This window comes from Podarcis liolepis, assembly GCF_965112155.1.
Source record: "Podarcis liolepis genome assembly, chromosome: 10".
Classification (NCBI taxonomy): domain Eukaryota; kingdom Metazoa; phylum Chordata; class Lepidosauria; order Squamata; family Lacertidae; genus Podarcis; species Podarcis liolepis.
The window spans coordinates 18,989,647-19,009,332 of NC_139562.1; the positions used below are offsets into that span (position 1 = coordinate 18,989,647).

At 39.5% G+C, this 19,686-nt stretch overlaps 1 protein-coding gene across 25 annotated transcripts in view; it reads right to left on the minus strand.

The window, feature by feature from the left end:
• The window catches only part of ERC1 (ELKS/RAB6-interacting/CAST family member 1), a 161,416-nt gene that overhangs the window by 89,618 nt on the left and 52,112 nt on the right, over positions 1 to 19,686 (minus strand). For 14 of the 25 annotated variants that reach the window (XR_014516241.1, XR_014516242.1, XM_083461763.1 and 11 more), the window contains one exon: positions 14,902 to 15,095. Coding sequence is in view for 23 of the 25 variants with exons in the window: in XM_083461763.1 (XP_083317889.1) it covers positions 14,902 to 15,095 (194 nt within the window). In the remaining 2 variants the exon portion in view is untranslated. Of the gene's footprint in view, positions 1 to 14,901; positions 15,096 to 18,226; positions 18,263 to 19,686 lie in introns of all 25 variants that reach the window. The other 11 variants (XM_083461755.1, XM_083461765.1, XM_083461770.1 and 8 more) reach the window with 1 other exon arrangement.

Genomic DNA, 19,686 nt, shown 5'->3' on the forward strand with positions numbered 1-19,686 from the left:
TTCCACCTAAAAAAGACTCCTATGTGGCCAGAGAATCAATGTATCCCAATGTTTATATTTCAATATATATGATCAAGATTAAGTAGTTTGCAATACACACTCTCAGGGAGAATGGCCACCTTTAGAGGTTAGGGAGCAGGTTACGACTCAAATTCTGACTCATTGTTATAAGAGCTATTGTTTCGTACAGTCATACCTCATGTTACGGATGCTTCAGGTTACGTGTTTTTGGATTGCGGACTGCAGGAAACCTGGAATTACCGGAACAGGTTACTTCCGGGTCTTGCCGCTCGCGCATGCGCAGAAGCATCAAATCACGCAGGCGCAGATGAGGCACTTCAGGATGTGAATGCTGCAGGTTGCGGACGTGCCTCCATCACGGATTACTTCTGCAACCCGAGGTTCCACTGTACTATCATTTCAATAGTTCACTGTTCTATGGTTTTACTTCTTTACAAAATGTGTATCTATGTTAACTTGCAATACATTTTTATTTGCATTATTTTCCAGTTTAGACTTTTTAATGCACCACACCACTAACTAATTTATTGTAATAGTAAATTAACTGCTACAAATAAAATGTGCTTAAAGATTCACCTCACATTTCAGGGCATATGCGGCTACACACTAACTGCTACAGTGTCCATTTCTATGGCAACATGCGAAGCAGGGAAATAGTGGGGGAGCAAACTCAGCTGAGTGGCCTACAAAAGTTCTGTCCCTCAGAACAAGAAGCTTCTCTTCAGCTGATAAAAACTACCTGTGCAGTCCCTCTCAACATTAGTGCCAGGGCTAAATGGCATTTTGGAATCATTCCTGTATCTTTTGGGAAGAACAGACAACAGTGTCTAAAGTATTAATTGGATGCTTTTTATAAATACAATCTTTATGTTAAAAGAAATTAAAACAGGCATTTTTAAAGGCAACCCCCTATAAAGTAAATAAGAAGCAGACCCATCCTGCGATGTCATTTAAAGAGAAGATGAATTCCTCTCATCATTTACGCCTCAGACACAATTCAACAGCTAAAAAAAATCATTATGCTTTTGAAAGGAGTTAATGTAGCACTGTTAAAACGAACGCTAGCAAGTTCAAACAGTCCATTAGGAGTTCTGTTTGCGAGCTTCTTGCCACAAGTCCTCGTCATTTTCTTACACTGCTCTTCACTTTTCCATGGCATTTATAAGACAAGGCAACCAATGCCAATGAAAACAGTGCTTGTTGCTAGAAGTCATGAAAATATAACTAGACTGTTGTATGTATGCCAGCAAGAAGCCCCAAATGGGTTTTCAGAGAGGGGCGGGTGGATTTTATATCCTGAAACCAGGAAACCCAGGTTTTAAAAACAAATTCCATGTACAGATAAGTATAGAGGAAGGGGAAGGGAAGTAGAATTGAAAATTGAGATGGGTGGATAGAAGTCAACTTTGTACCTAACCATTAAAATAGGTCTCAAGAGAGTTCAAAGGTATAGGTAAGATCAAGAAGCAGATTAATTCTTGCCACTCTACCCAGTACTTATTTTCGCATTATTTCAATCTCATCAGTATTTTGCAAACGTCACAAAATTATATCATCTTCTAAACTTGCTAGAGTTTCTGTGTCTATACATCTTCATCTGAAAAGTTTGCTGGGGGATACCTAATCAGATCCTATACCTTCCCCCCAGCACCTACTCTCTACAGTAATCAGGGATTTGCAACTCCCCACTTCCCCTTTTAATGATTCTAGAAGGGTTACAATCTATCCTTTGGAAAATCCTGATTCTTAACTATTTTTCCAAAATTAGACAAATTGTTTCTGTCCCTTCCTCCATATTCTTTCCAAAAATGTACTGAACTCCTTTCTTTGGGAGGCCAGCCATTTGAGAAACACAGACTGCATCTACGTGTAGTTCATTTTTAAATAATTATTTAGAATTATTATTTTTTAGAAGCGTTAGTAGTAGACTCCTTGAAATTAATGGACATCAAATATGGACATTAAAAAACAGTACAAGTAAAACATATCAAGCACTGAAGGACCACTGGGAAATAAATAAGGAAATCGTTCCCTTGGTAATTTTTATTGTAATTATGAGCAGGTTACTCAGTATTGGGTCAGTTCCTACTTCAAGAGGCAGGAAGGAAAGGCTAAAATCCTCTTCCTGGAAGGTGAAGGTTCCAACCTATCTCCAGGCTTGATAAGCGATTAAACATTCAGGTAGGTAGCCGTGTTGGTCTGACGCAATCAAAATAATTTATTTATTTGTTAAAAATTGTCCAGTAGCACCTTAGAGACCAACTAAGTTGTTCTGGGTATAAGCTTTCGTGTACATGCACACTTCTTCAGATACACTTCTTCGTGTATCTGACAAAGTGTACATGCACACGAAAGCCCATACCCAGAATAACTTAGTTGGTCTCTAAGGTGCTACTGGACAATTTTTTAAGCAATTAAACAGTGAGAAATCACAACCAAAAACCTGTGTAAGAGTTGGCCTAAATCCAGCAAAAGCAATTAAGAAAGCTAGGTTGAATTTCTACCAAAGCAACACAACAGAGTAGAGCCCAGTTTTTTCAGTGTTAAACAGTGTGGAAAAGACTGCATATCCCCTCTTAACAAAGATGTGAATCAGTATGCAGGGTGAGCAGAACAGTCTCTCCCTATAAGAAGAGAAATTCATCAAGCAAAAAATTATTTAGGTATTTCCCTGAACATGCAAAGCCTCCAAATATGGATGGGGACGGGGAGGTGCACACAAACTGCACCTCAAACATCTTTACACATCATGCTCTCCCTCTTCCGCCCCTCCCCATGTTGTGTGGGTCTGCAGTGGGGCTTCTACACGCTTCTCTGTGTGACTGTGCTCAAGAGAATGCAAGCAGAAGTCTCCCACAGACCTTCACTGTGCAGTCAAGGGCTGAGAGGGGCATGATGTGTTGGGAGAGGGGTTTGTATATGTGCCCCTGCCCACAGTTTGAATCCTTGTTCACTAGAGCACACCTCTTCACTGTACAAATGGCAGTAGGCCAGTCACTGTTGGAGTCGCTAACACAGAACATCTGAGGGGGACAATGAATCCCTTACAGTCACATACTTTGCCGGTGACTGACCCCATGTTAGCCTGGAAGACTTTCATACCTTGTAAAAGGTATGAACTTGTGGCTGCATCACACATTTCTTGAGTGGAGAGAAAACTACAGAGGCACTTTGCCCCTGAGTGAGCTAGAGTCTTATCTGGTGCTACAAAGAGCAATACAATTTCTCTGCTGATGGGTTAGAGTACTTGTGCAAGCTCTTCTTTTAATAATGCCTAAAGATAGCAAATGGGCCCAAATGCTGGCAAATGCCCCTCTTGCATTAGTGGCACAGAGATCGATAACAGGAACCCAAGTTCCTGAAGGTCTGAAGGCAGACGCGGTCACCACCTTGTGGAAGCCAAGCAGGTCTGGGTCGAGTTACTGCCTGGATGATGACCTCTTAGGAACCACACATACATCAACTTGGATTCCATGATGGAAGGAAAGTGAGATTGAAATGCAAGAAAATAAATAAAATGAAATAAATAAGTAAGTGCTATTCATTGGAACTCATTTTGGTTTAGTTTTGGTAAACCATAAAACATACATGGTTTATAGTGGGGTAGGGGGACTCTATAAGCTATATAATGACTGTCTACTTTGTCACTAATAGGTGCACATAAATCATTTGTTATTAGTCTTTTTTTAAAAAACACCCTCTGGAGGCTGTATTTGCTGGAATAATCTGATGCACATAAATTAAGTTTGAATAATAACCTCAATTATCTTTCTAATGATGTCACACTGGATAATTTGTTTACTTTGGGATATGTTAACATGACGATATATTGTAATTTAAACATTTTACATAATGGTAAATGAAAACACTGTGCTCCATCAATTTCCCTAAAAAACAACCTCTCCCGTCCCTAAATAATTTCCCATGTGGCGCTTTCAAAAGCATTGTGAGCAGTCAACAACACAGGGAGAGAATAAATGTGCATACATGTGCTGAACCCTACAATATCTGAAAATTATTTTAAAATAATAGTACAAATATTATACTCATTTGGGCACATAAAGACTGTGAAATCTACTCTGTATACTGTACTACTGCACTGTAGATTGAACTTTTGTATTGCATTGTATGTGGCTACCCTTGAAGACAGTCTAGAAGCTGCAGCTAGTGCAGGATGCCACCGCTAGACTAGAATTGCAATGGTTGCTCATTTGCTGTTTGGTCTAATTTAAGGTGTTAACTTTAGCGTGTAAATCAATAAATGACTTTGAGCTGAACACTTTTATAGGTGCTTGGTTGAATCCTGTGTTCTGTGTGGAAGGTCCTTTTTGTGGGTGTGTTGATGTGCATAACGTGATACATAGTGACACAGGATAGGGCCTTCTCTGTGACACTGCCCCAGGTACAGAACATCCTTCCTCTGGAGATGCAACAATGTTCCTCACTGATGCTGCTGATTATTATTACAATTTAGTACCTACCCTTCACTCTAAGGTCCCGGGGTGAGGTACAACATTTAAAACACATTTAAAAATACAATATTCCACAATGTTAAAAACAGTCTAAATAACTTATTAAAATAAAGTGGGTCCTACAAATATACATCTCAAGTGTCAAAAGCCAGGTTAATGATGACTTGAAGAAGACTTAAACATCTCTTTGTAATGATGTTTGGGTGAGTGTCGTAGGTTGAATGTTTCATTTTAAACTAATTCTGAACTGTTTGCAAAGTCTAGAAAGATAGAAATAAAATTCATATTGTCCCAAGATGAGTGTTCTAAAATGTTTGGGATATAGGGGTGGAATTTGAGGTTGTCCTGTGCTATTAACCTTTTGGTTGGAATTTGAAGATTGCATAAGCATGTATCTAAGTATGTCCTATATCTTGGCTGATTCATGCAATATTTGGAAGGCCACCCAATACAGACATAGAAGGCAATTAATATCATGCTATAAGCTGATTGAAGAGAGAAGCAGTTATTCTATAATCCACATCCCCTGCTTTTGGTCTTGCTTGTATGTTTAATTTGTTATTATTTCCAGAGGGGGCTCAGTCAACCCCTACCATTACATATTTTAAAAATAGTTTGAGGCAGAGTGAGGAAATAGAGGATATATAAGAGAAGGTATGGGCTATATACAATAATCTTATCATTGATTTGTATTTTATATGATTGAAGACTTTAATAAACTGTTGGCAACACGGGCATGTACTGAAACAAATTGACATTTCTATGTTCTTAGAGTTGACAAATTTAAATGTAGTTGTGGAAATGCCTCCAAGCATGAATCTGGGACCTGTTTCAGACATTTAGGGGGAAGTCTTTGGATGGGAGGAGGAATGAGGGCTCATTTCCCTTCTCCTAAAGAAACATGGGACAGAATTCACTCAGGGTGAGCCCACTGAAGTTAATGAACATGACCAAGGTCAGTCCATTAATTTCAATAGGCTTACTACCACGCATGGGATGCATCACAAAGAAGTTCATAAACATGGCCATCTGATTTGTGCAAGCCTTCTCCCTAAATAATAGGATGGTGGGATATGATGATATATTGACGTTATGGCAGAATGGCAAAGAGGTCATATTACACTCACTACATAGCTGTCAACTTTCAGATTTGAAAATAAGGGATCAGCAGCCTCGAAAATAAGGGATCAGCAGCCTCACCTGTCCCGGGGAGCCTCAAAAATAAGGGACCAGCAGCCTCACCTGTCTCTCGGACAGTCTACGGGATATCTAACAATCCGGGATAGAAGCGGGAAGCAGCGGGAAACGGCGCTGGGATAAGGGAATTTCCCGCAAAAAAAAGGGAAGGTTGACAGCTATGCACTCACTGGTCTTGTTACCAATATGATGGAGGGGAGAACTGTGAGGGCTCTTTTGCCCCTGAGCTTTTGAGCAGTTGCATACATACATATGTACATACATACATCAAAGAGACTTTGCTCTTTGCCGAAATATTTTGAATTATTACTTTCCAAGTGTTTAGTATGCTAGGTAACATGTGCCTGACTAGCTTGAGTTGAGGCATCAGTCATGGCAAGACGGATACCTCCTGGAAAATGTGCAGAAAATTTGGGGCCAGTTTCCAATTTAATGACCCACTTCTTACAACTCAGTTTTAAGAGCTGGTATAAGACTTATGAGGCAGTTGAATTTGAGGATAGCACAGAACCAGAATATTCAAACCTTGTGAAAAATTTGTGCATATGTGCATTTGCACATGCGTGCAAGACTGCTTACTTGGCCAGTTAGCTGCAAGACAACCATTTCATTATAAACTCAGCATGGTAAGTTTATTAGTGTTGCACTGAGACCATTTCTGCAATATGAGCTAAAAATCAAAATATTTAAAAGGACTTTGGCTTTCAAATGCTGGTTATCAGTAGGCCAGTACAGTAGCTGTCCTTAAGATATAAGAAGTTACTCTAATTCTGCTATATGCATTTCAGACTTAGAAACTGCAACTATTTGTACTTAGAAAAACCAGCTGAACATTTTTTCTCTGGAGAATAGAGATGACTTTTTAAATTAGAGCCTTTACACCATTTCCTTTTTTATAAAACTCCTTGACAATTATGCCATTTCATTGCAAACTTCTGGCACATGCCTTTAGGGCAAACATATGTTCAGTATTGCTCATGTCTAGCTGGTGAAATGCGATAAGATCTCTTTCCTGCTGGCTTCTTACCCAACTAGAAATTAAAGCACTGTTTTGCTTGGATTTTTTTTTTAATTATCCTTTATGGTCTTTTGCTCCAAACTATTTCAGACCTGACTGGAAACATACCTGGCTAGAAGAACACTGGGATTTGCCAGCCCTGTCTTCCATGTTTCACCATCTTCCCCCATATGGCATTAATAAAGCCACATGCTAAATTTTCTGGGGTTCTATGGCACACTCAGGATATGAATTACTGTAACAATGTGTTTTTAATTTTTCTCCCACTAGAGGCGATGAAATCAGGTAGTGTTACTGTTATTCTTGCTTCCCAAGTTTATCCTCCTCTATATATGGGTAAGTGGAGTTATTACCAGTGGGGATGCTGATCAATAGCTCAACACAGGCTTTTGTTGTAAGTTTGGTTATACAAATATTTTTGGAACTTTAATAACTTCCTTTTGATTATTCTTGCAACTTCCAAAAAAGAAACATGTGTAACTTTGGCATAACAACCAGAGTGCTCTTTCTGACAATAGCACAGCACACCATAATATCCTAAATTAGAAATACATCCCGCATACTCAAAATTTTGCAAGTGTTCAGACATACATAAAACAAGTATGCACAAGTTCAAAACTAGCCTCTAAACGGTATACTTCCCCCTCAAAGCAGCCCTCTATATTTGCATAAGCATTGAAAACAATGTCCCATACAATCCTTATTTGAAAAATATGTGTACTGATCAGCTAATTTATTACTCTCATACAATGGGATTATTTTGCAAACAGCCACAGCCCATAAGTATAGGGCAGATTTAAAACTTCGCATTGAAGACATAACACACATACACACACACACACACACACACACACACACACAATGATTAAGACGCATGACCAAAGCTCCTGGGTCTTAGTAGACTATTCAACTGATTTTCCAATTACAAAGAGAAGTACCACTCAGGACTCTCTTATTTTCAGGTACTGGATCAAAATGATAAAATTGACTAAAATTTTAATGTCAGGTCAAAATGTCTGCCCGTACACACAGATAAATCAATAAGGTGTAGAACAAGTGAATTCTTGAAAGATGTGGCAACACGCAGACAGTACGGATTCAAGATGGCCCATAGCCACTGTTGATACAATGTACTCACGCCTCATTGGCCTCTCCCTCACCAGGCAGAAGATGGAGAATCTGAACTTGGATGAGGTGACACAGAGGCCACAATGCAGATACTCAGTGCAGGACTGGAGGAAGCCAGCCAATGTGCTGACTGTCCCACTCTCCTCTGCTCATCATTTTGATAAGAATTTGCTAATGTCTGAACAAACAACAGTAACTACTGCCAGCACATCCAAGTTTTGTGCTATAAACTACTCTGTAGTCCAGCTCTCCTATATAGAGTAAGATATTTCTGAGCCCATCTTCTAGAGAAGAAAATTGGGTTTCAGTATTTCACTACCTGAGCTGTAGATGTACCTCTCTAATAAAATCCTTAAATTAATATATACTGACCTTGAAGTGAGGCTGAACCAAGCAGCAAATCCAGGGTAGGAAATGTGAAAGAGAAAGTTAGAGAAAAGGTTAATGAGGATACACTCCAAAGTTAAGACATCAAGAAAAGTGACAAAGGAGCAGCACAGCATCAGAAAGCAAGACAAGAAAGAAAGGCAAGGCTTTTTCAACCAAAATCCTCCATTCTGGTAAACTTCCCAGCAACAAAAAGAATTAATTATAATTTTTTATTTATTTAATTTCTATGCTGCCCTATACCCAAAGGTCTTAGGGCAGTTTGAACCACCCAATTAGATTACACCATTCAATACATAAGGAGTGCTCCAGAAAATGCCTTCTTTTTGATTATTTTGTTTCCTTTCTTGGAGCAATAGTGTAAAGACAACACCAAAGTTTGCATGGATCAAGCTGGAAAGCAACTGTCTACTGCTTGAGAGAATATTTCATGGAACATAGATGTTAGCAAGATGACAGTTCTGGGAAATCAGACAACTTTCTTCAGGCTGCCTCCCTCTCAGATTTAAAATTTATTCCAAGAAAATATCTTAATTTATCTCAACAAGAAGGCCAAAATAAAGCGAATCAATACACCACAAGCCTTCATGTGTTGCTCATAAAACTTTAAGAAAATACAGGAACTACTTCTCATTTTGTATGAACTCTTTAAACACCTAAGTACATTTTCAAGCTTGCTGTCAAGCCAGCTATATTTTAAGTCTATATAATGAGGTGCAATCTAAAAAACAATAATGAACATGCTACTTCTAGTCAGTTCCCTCCAACACTATGGACTGGTAGGCATGCTAAAGACTACCTGTTGGAGGTTACTGCACAGCCGTGGGCCTCAGGAGTTCATTATTGCCTTTTTTGCTTTAATTCTAACACCCTGTTTTCAGAGTTATCTATGGTCAATTTCACTGATAAATATGAGATTGACAGACAAAATCAAAGCAGCATTATTCTTCATCTTCTTGATTTAGCAAGTTGCAAAGAAAGTTTTGTGTTGTTTTTACAAGCTAAAATTACTGCTATTTCGGACAATCATTCAACCCAGATCATGCTCTTCCTCATCAGGAACAATATACCGTTCCTCTTCTCCAAGACAATCATGCATGTGAGAAACAGATCACTAAATAACATATAAATGTTCAAGAAACAGTCGTGGTAACCTATGAACTGGCTCTATCTTAAACGTACCCTAGGAATGCAGTACAAATATTCGGATCCAGAAGTGACCACCAGAATTTTGATTTACTAGCAAAAATATGTCTTGAGTAAATGTTAAATTATTATTTGCTCTCTTACTCAGTTTTACTCAAGAGCTTTCTACTATATATAACTGTAAGCCAGTTTAAGGCTACTTAAAAAAGGTTATATCCAAAACCATCAGGTTGATTTGTGTAAAATGCACATTTTTTTCAATTCAATGCACTGCCTCATTTCAAAGTTATTTCAATGGATTAAATATACCAACTATACAAACTGCTAAAAACTGAAGACTGCTACTTCAAAAGAAATGTGATTAGAAACATAGTGGATCTGATACTTGACAGACCACCACTAATGATACCAGACAATTCAGCTAAAAAGTACCTGCTGCTCTGAAAGTTAACTTTCAACTGCAAGTTGTCATCTTTAGATACATTTACAACAAGAAAACAGATTTTAAAACAGCTGTGTTTCAAAAAAAGTTAGCAGCTTAGAACCTACTGATTTGGGGTCAGTATTACACTGCAGCTACTTACTATTTACTCTACTATCTCAGAGGGATCGGGGTGAGGAAAGTATAGAAGTCAGGAAAGGACAATGAAACGTCTACTTCAGATTATTTATGACCAAATTTATTTTTCCACTGTAGAAATGTCCTTTTTTCATTTGCCAACATCAAGGACAGGGCCAGAAATGACTGATGAGATGTGCTTTATTCAGTTAAATGTCAAAGACCTCAGAGAGAGAAAAATAAACATTACCTAGTTTGTTTTCTACAAGACTTTGTATTGATACCAATTTAATACCGGGCAACAAAAATATAGCAGGCACTGGAAGCTTGTGACCTGGCAGTTCATCAACTAGCCAAAAACCCTGCTGGTTGCTTTATACATTTAGAACATGCCTAGAATTGCAGAGCAGCTTGGAAACACTCTGTTTAAATGTACAACATCCTTTAAAAAACCTACATCAGTGAAATTGACTTAAATACAAAACAGCAAGCAACTTCGCCAAACAAAGCAGGCCTGAGCAAGCAAGATCAGTTAGAATGAGGCAACTCAAATTACAAAATAATGCAACCATTATTGCAAGCAACATTTTTCTCCAAGCACACATGCTACCTGCATTCCTTACAACATTGAGAAGCAGCCTCCAAACTTTAAGTGTATACCTTTGATACAATGTGTTACAAAATTGAAGGAAAATGGTACATAGGGCGAAGTGATGCATTTCTAAATAAAGTTTGAGCAAAGTTCAATAATTTCAGGTCATTTCACTACTTCAATATGAGATAAGCATATGGCTTAAACATGACACAATCCTCAAACTAGCATTTTTTAAATTCTGTTTATTTTGGGAAAGTCTTCCCTCCAGTCCCCTCCCTGGCTATTTAAGTCAGTGTGCTTAAGACAAGCAGTCTTCACTGGATTCCCTGAACAGAACATCACTGGAGCTGCAGTTTGTCACAGTTACATGGGCAGAGTCAGTATTGGGTCCATCTCAAGTGGCGGCTGAGGGTTGGATTCTTAGACCAGTTTGGGTATCCCCAAGGGAGCCTGGGGGGTGCTTCCTGTCCAAATACCCAAAAGGGGCTGAAAGGCCTTAGTATCCTTACTAGTGATCGGGGGACGGAGGGTCTCTGGATATGAAGCATGTCAATAGGTGACCTGCGACAGTGGCCAAATCCTACTTCTTATCCATAAACCAGCAGGCAGGCTGGTTGATTACAAGATACATACACAATGCCTATGCCAAAACCTGCATAAATCTGTAATCAATAAAGTTGTAGCCTTATCTGATCCCAGCACTGGTGCCTTGTGCCTTATTTTATATCTTAACTGCCTGTTCACCCTCCACCCCTCATGGCTTCACTTGAACCCGGGCCCGCAACTAGTTATCAACAGCTTATTAAGGAAAGGTGAATGATGGGCACCCTGAAGAGAATGAAAAGTATGCCCATACAGGTTTATGTGCCTGCATTTGTGTAGGGATCAGTATCAAAGGCCCTGTTCTCTGACCTGCCAGCAAGAGCTGTTGGGTTAACAGGGCTCGCTCAGTGGTGACCCCATACCCCATGAAGAGACACAGGGTATTATCACAACTATGTGTTTTTCTTTTAATTAGAATAAAACCCTATAAAATATATATTTTTTTCTTTTAGTTCCTGTTCAGTTGGATTGTGCCTTACTAGAAAAAAATATATATAAATGGAGCTGTAAACCATCTTATGGGGGCAGTGTGCCTTCAAAGACAAATTAAATAAGTATTTAAATACATAAGCAAGATGTTTCAGAGTTGTGTGTTATCTTTCAGTTTTCTCATTCTAATTTTAAAAACACACAAAACAGGTTTTATATAGGTTGGAGAGCACAACTGAGCCAAACAGCTTGAAACTGAAATGGTCTGAAAGTAATGGAGCTATAGTGCGGGAATTCACAGAAATACAACCACCAAAAGAAGAGGAGGTCAAAACACAAGTCGTTCAAAAATGCTGATAATATGATACCAGCAGAACTAGTGCTCTAAGTTGTATTCCAGGGTCTAAAAATGTTGCATAAATCCAATTAATGTGGCACATTGGCAGACATACACACACTGACTACAGCAAACCCCAGCAGAAATTGCAGCCAGTTAGCAGAAAGCAGCATTCCGCCAGCAAGAAACAATAGCCTTGTAAGAAACTCACTTTCCTAAAAAGTCCCATACAAAACCCCCTACAGGCTGGGGTGGAGAGACAGACACCTGGTAGGGGGAGCATATTCTGTGCGAAGCGTGCCTTCTGAGAAAAGGCATGGCCAAAAAACCACAGGCACAAAACAACCCAAGGGAACCAGGAAAGACAGAGAGGGAGAACACAAAAGAAACATCAATGAAACATTAGATGATTGTGGGATGACAATACATAAAGAGAGCAAGTAATTAGTAAAAGGAACTAGAAAGCCAGACATTTGATACGTGAACAGAACTGCATAAAAACAAAGCCATTCACAAATTGGGTGCGTTCTTCATTTGATTTTCCACTTAATCTATTGAAGTGTTTTCACTTGTTCAAAAAGAGCTAAGAACCAGCCTCTGATGATGCAATCCTAAAAACATTGAACAGGGAGTAGCCCCATTGAACACAGTGGAACACTTGAAGGATTGCAGGCACTTTGGGGGCCTTGAAGTTCTTAAGGAGGGGGCCAGGCTCCCTTAATATTGAGTGGTGATGTGATCAGCACATTGCACGGCATGGTGTATGATAAATAATAATAATTTATTATTTATACCCCGCCCATCTGGCTGGGCTTCCCCAGCCACTTTGAGCGCCTTCCAGCAGAATATTAGAATACAATGATTCATCAAAAATTAAAAGCTTCCTTAAACAGGGCTGCCTTCAGATGTCTTCTAAAAGTCCGATAGTTGTTTATTTCTTTGACATCTGATGAGAGGGTGTTCCACAGGGCCGGCGCCACTACTAAGAAGGCCCTCTGCCTGGTTCCCTGTAACTTCGCTTTTCGCAGGGAGGGAACCACCAGAAGGCCCTCGGACCTCAGTGTCTGGGCAGAATGATGGGAGTGGAGACGCTCCTTCAGGTATACTAGGCCGAGGCCGTTTAGGGTTTTAAAGGTCAGCACCAACACTTTGAATTGTGCTCAGAAACGTACTGGGAGCCAGTGTAGGTCTTTCAAGACCGGTGTTATATGGTCTTGGCAGCTGCTCCCAGTCACCAGTCTAGCTGCCACATTCTGGATTAGTTGTAGTTTCCGGCACAACCTTCAATTGTGCCTGGAAATGTACTGGGAGCCAATGTAGTGCTTCCAACACTCTTTTTGCCATATACTGTATTTTCTTTTATTTCTAGGAAGCAGCTATGGAAGAATTCATTGATAACATCATCAACTAATTTCTTCTTTTTCTCTCATTTATGGAGTGGCACCCTGGTATAGAGGCAGTCGCTAGTCTATAGGAAGATAAATTTATAAGACTGACAAATTAAATTTCAAGAATATTATGTAAAACTTCTGCAATTCTATTTCAACAGACATTTTGGAATTCAAAAATAAAGGAAATGACCTATTTCCCCCCTTGTGGCCAACAGAACACCATTCATGGAAATGTTCAAAGTTTCATTGAAAAATAATGAATATTGATTTTTCAAAGCTCTCTACTGTTTCAATGAAACAGGAACAGATGCCATCCAAGGTAACAAACTTGAACTGTTAATCCATCTGAGAGGCTTCATGCAAGTTAATTATCTGTGTGTTCCTAATGAATTGAGAATATTGTTTTGGCACCTTTGAGTAGATTCTGCATATCAAAGAAGATAAAAATGTGAAGCAGTAACACCAAGTATTTACAGATGTGCAAATTCTCCCTACAATAAATTCTCTTAATTATATTCTCTGGAGTTCTGAGTAGATTTCTTTATACAAATGCCGCCCATAACTATTAAACACATTCAACATCTAACTCAACATTGAAATATTAAGTCAGATGAACAAATTTTGGGCAACGAGGGAACGCCAAGCAGCTACAGCATTTCAAGAATTAATATATTCACCAAGGAAAATTCTACTCAGGTGGTGGTCTTAATCTATGTGATTTTCCTGGCACCTGACAAAATGCAGTTGAATCCATATGAAATAATGTTAAGGAAACCCATTCCGGCAAAAGAGGAAAAGTTAGTGCACCGCCAAGAAATGAACCTCCATATTGTACCTTTCAAGGTAACTGTTGGTCAAACTGTAACTAATACTTATATGTCACTGTTTTAGGACGGACTAAGAGTTTACGACTGCAGTTCAGGAGAAATTTTAATAGCCTAATAAATGGCTAATAGTTTTGTTCCATTTTCCATCTAAGGTGTTGTTCCCATGACTTCTCCAGTGACCCAACTGCTAGCTGTTCAAATCTAGTGGGGATATTAAGTCCTACCTAATTTCTATCCACAGAAAAGGATGGGCTTGGGGAAACCACATTACTAAGAAAGTATTACCAAGAAGAGCATTTTTAGCTGTAAGATGCCTTGAGTCTTTGTCAGGGAAAAAGGGGAGGTGTAAATAAATATGTAATAATAATATAAGAAGTGGAAATCCTGTTTCAAAGCTACTAAGTGGCATTCTCCTATTTAATTTCATATGGCTGCAGAACATGTTCTCACATAGGCAGAATTAGTCCTCACATCAAGCTGCATATTAAAAATGCTTAGTATTATCTGTGGTACTTGTACTATAGTAAATCATATAAATTTGTCAGGTTCAAGTATGCATGTACAGTACATGAAACGAAAGCCAGCTTCACTGAGCTACCATCGTTTCCTACAATTGCACTTTTGCTCCTACTATTTAAAAGAGATCCCAGAAACATCAGCATACCTTTTGAAATAGGCAGGGGGAAAAGCAAAAACCCTTAACTAACTTTTAGAAACTCCCCCAATGCCCTATTTTGAATGGCAGCAAATTGAAAAACTGATAACGGGCTTCTCTCCCCATCCCTTCTTACCTTTCTAGTTCTGCTATCTTCTTGTCTTTATCATTCTTCTCATTCTCCATCTCTTTCAGGATTTCTAGCAGACGATCCAGTTCAGCTTGAGCCTTACTGGATTCTTCCCGGTAGCGAGCCACATCTCTTTCCAATTGCTGAAATCGGTCACTCATCTCTGGACTGGCTCTAGCCTCCAATGTTGCTTCATGAGCCTGCACAAAAAAGTATCCCAAGAGTTATTCTTTGTATCCATATTCACATTCGTAACAGAACACATTCTGTTCCCAAGACATGACACAAGAGTCCTGCTATATCAAACCAAAGCTCCATCTAATCCACCATCTTGTATCCAACTCTGACCATTCAGCTTGTGAAGAACATGCTAACCCTGCAATCTCTTACCTTATTACTTCTCTATCTAGCCCCAATGACTGAGGTGTTCTTGCCAGGAACTTTACCAGGGCACATTCCAAGAATCATCTCAAATGCACAGGCTTAACAGGGAGGGACAGGCATCCTTTCCCACTTCTTGCCTTCTTGTTGTTAATCAACATTTCTCTCTATGTGCAATCTACACCTCAGTCAGGCAACTCACTCCACTGAGCCCCAGACCCTTTGCTGCTACTCATGACCTACCTGATAAAAGAAAATAAAAAATACAGGAAGGCCTCCTGTCCCAATCTGTCACTCCCCAATGATCCTAAGAAACGATGCAGTGGAGCAGGATAGTGGGAGAAGAGCAGAGTTTTGATACTTTTTCACAACAAGAAAAAGTTGGAAGTGGCACTTGCCAGTGTTGTAAGCTTCAGGCATTAGAGGACAGGTCTATCTTTGGACATGATCGCTGTCTTGGGGAGGCTAGGCCCTGGCAGTGACTGGCCCAAGGTCACCAAGTTACGTTCATCACTGATCACAGACGTGAACCCATATCTTTTGCTACTAGCTCATGCATTTATTGACTTCTCTTGGGGTGGGTGGTGGTGCGGACAGTGGCTTGGAATTTATTTGGGAGGCTGTGAAGCTGTGCATTTTAAAAAATCCAATGTATATTTCACTAGCCTAAAGTCTGGTCACATCTGTTGCAAATTACTTATTACTATTAAAAGGGAAATATAAACTAAATGTGGGTGATTTTCTTTCCATTATCTAAAGTTCAAGGAGGAAAATAGCAGAATGTCAACTTGCCCACTTGCAGCTTCCCCTACTTCCCCTTTGCCTTTCTCACAGCTGTCACACACTGAGTCAACATCTACTTAAGAGTTATCCATGACGATCCAAAGGTCACAATCCTGGTCAGTTACTGTCAGTTTAGACCCCATGAGCGTATATATAAAATTAAGATTTTCTTTCACCCTGGCATACACCACTCTACCATTGTTTACAGTGAACTGCATTTGCCATTTTACTGCCCACTCAATTTGGAGAGGTCCTTCAGGAGCTTTTCACAATCTCTTTTTGTTTTAACAACTGAACAATTCAGTATTGTCAACAAGCTCGGCCACCTCGCTGTTCACCCCTAAAGTCTCAGTACTGATTCCTTTGGGCTCCACTTTCTACAGAGAACTGTCCATTTATTCCTATTCTCTTACTTAACCAGTTCCTGATCCACAACAGGACCTCTCATTGTATTCCATGACTCTTACATTTACACAGAAGCCTTGGTTGAGAGCCAGTGTGGTGTAGTGGTAAGGAGCGGTAGTCACGTAATCTAGGAAACCGGTTTCGTGTCTCCGCTCCTCCACATGCAGCTGCTGGGTGACCTTGGGCCAGTCACACTTCTGTGAAGTCTCTCAGCCCCACTCACCTCACAGAGTGTTTGTTGTGGGGGAGGAAGGGAAAGGAGAATGTTAGCCGCTTTGAGACTCCTTAAGGGGAGTGAAAGGCGGGATATCAAATCCAAACTCTTCTTCTTCTCTTCTTGAGTTACCTTGTTGAATGCTTTTTGAAAGTCCAAGTACATTATGTCAACTGGATCACCTCTATCTATATACTTACTGACACTCTTAAAGGTAGGTTTATGAAACCAGACTTGCCCTTGCAGAAACCATGCTGCCTACGCTTCAGCAAGACTTGTTCTTCTATATGCTTGGTTATTTTATCTTTAACAATACTTTCCACATGTTTTCCCATCAAAAAAGTTAAGCCTATTGGTTTGCAATTTCCAGGATCCTCCCTGAATTCCTTTTTAACAACTAGTGTTGCACTGGCAACTTTCCAGTTCTCAGGTATGGAGAAGGCTCGTCAGAGGGAAAACATATTTTTGTTATAGGATTACCATTTTCACATTTGAGTTGAATTCTCAGCTGGATGCCCTCCAGACCCAGCAATGTGTCAGTTTTCATTTTGTATATTAAGTCTAGAACTTAATCTCTTATACCACTATCTGCCTCAGTTCCTCAGACTCCCTTCCTGCAAAAGTTAGTTCAGGCACTGGGATCTGCCCTATATCTTACACTGTGAGGACAGGTAAAAATAATTAATTCAGCTTCTCAGCAATCTCCTTACCCTCCTTTAGCACACATCCAAGAGTCCAACTTCCTCCCTAGATGGTTTCCTGCTACCAATATATTAAAATCATAGAGTTGGAATAGACCACAAGGGCCATCGAGTCCAACCCCCTGCCAAGCAGGAAAGAACTTGTTGAAAGAACTTGTTGTTGTTGATCTTAGTCTTTTTAGCATTATGCTGTGCAAATTCTTTTTTAGCATCCCTTACTGTCTGCTCACATTTATTTTGCCAAAGTTTGTGTTCCTTTGCTCTCTTCATTAGGGCAAGGCTTCCAATTCTTGAAGGAACTCTTCCTGCCTCTGATAGCTTCTTTAACTCTGCTCATTAAGCATGCCATCATCCTCATGGTACCTTTCCTGATCTGCAATATACACTCCCAAGGATTTTGGAATTATTTCATAGAAACACAGAATTGTAGGATTGGAAAGGACCCTAAAGGTCATCTATTCCAATACCCTGCAATGCAGGAATCACAGCTGAAGAATCCCTGACAGATCCTCTGTTTAAAAACCTCCAATGAAGTAGTCTACCACCTTCAAATTTGTTACAGCACTCCTATACTTCACATATAAAAAATAGGATCTGAGAAATACAGATTAGAAAAGCAACTAAGCATAGAAGCAGAAAGGTAGCAGAACTATAAGCTGATTAAATAAAAAAACTAAAACAAAGCAACAAGGAAAGTCCACATCCATTGTCTGACCTAGGCATGACAGCCTTGAAATTTTTCACTGTCTCCTGGGAACGGAATACAAAGACACAAGAGACTACACATGCAGAAACGGCACAATCAAATGGGGTTGGCTATGGTCTTCCAGTTTGTCATAACACTTACTGGCTTGGATGGGTGACTCAATAAGACTTCAGGATGCTAAGGAGAAAGACAGGAAAAGAGGGGAAGAATTGGGGAAAGGAACAGTGCAAGAGAGAGAGAAAAATGTAACACAAACAATCTACAGAAAGATGTAGAGACATTCATTGTATTGTAGGAGAAAAGGAGCTGATTGTAGATTTAGGATTTAATCTGAAGTAGAGATTTTAACCAAATCCAGTCTTTATTTTCCCTTTAATGGATTTTTCTGCTTCAGTCTTTGGATACGTCTCTTTCGGGTAGTAAGCAGAAGTCTGGATAACCATTGGCTGTACAATACATTACATACTTAAACCAATTAACAGCTGGAAAGCTCCTTAGAAAAAAAAGCCTTAAGCTGACTAAGGCAGCACCGAGCTATGATTTTATTGAACATTTAAATAAATATAGGATGAAAGGTTTTACCTCCTGATGGGCTTGTCCCCCCCCCCCCCAATTTAAAAATGCCAGCTCTACTGAATAAGTTCAGCAACCTAAATATGTGAGTGTACTATACCTCAAAAATGCTGTAAAAGATAACTTGATGGATCTACTCAGTATCTGAATGTATGAATATTTCAATGTTGCAACAGCTGTATTTAGAACATATACACATATCAATGTTTAACGTACAGAGCAACAGGGTTCATTGACCAGGCAAACCTAGTACAGCTATACACTGGGAGCTATACACTCTCATGACATACTTCAAACGTTATAGTGGAACATGAATTTTCCTACAACATAGAAAGTTGAACACAGAAAGTTGTAACATCTTGAGCGAGGTTATTGGTCCATGTATCTCAGTCTACAATGAAGGAAAGTAGCTTTCCAGGACTGCAGCCAAACCAGGGAATACTAAGGATTGAATCTAGGAACTCTTGCATGTGCTCTATCTATTACTGAATACATATTCTCCGCACTATAAATATAAAATGTAACAGCTAATCTGTCAATGAAAGGTAACACACATGATCAGTAGCTCTGAATGCTGACTGCACAAAGTTAGTGAGTGAGAAGACCAGGCTAGAAATTTATCCCCAACATGCAAGCTTTATAAATCTGTTTTCCTCCCACCATATGAAAGCTTACAATGTAATGCAAAAAACAACTACAACCACCCACAATTCTATTGTAAGATGATATGTTGAAACTTTTCGTAGTTTATCTGCTGGTGCTTCTCCTTTTTAGAGGGTTTCTTCTTTCCATAACTGCTGCCAGCTTCATTTGCTTTTGTTTGAGTATCTCCAGAAGTTTAGATTCTTGTCTTGACAATTTCATCTGAAAGCTTTGTGGCTTACTTTGTGGGAATCACAGCAGGCCAAGAGAAACTCAATCACTATTGCTAATGGCTCCAAGACAATTCCAGCAAATGGCTGAAATCTATCTTCCCTCAAACGCTCTCCAAATGGCTAGTGCATAAAGATTTGAGATTTACTGGCTGG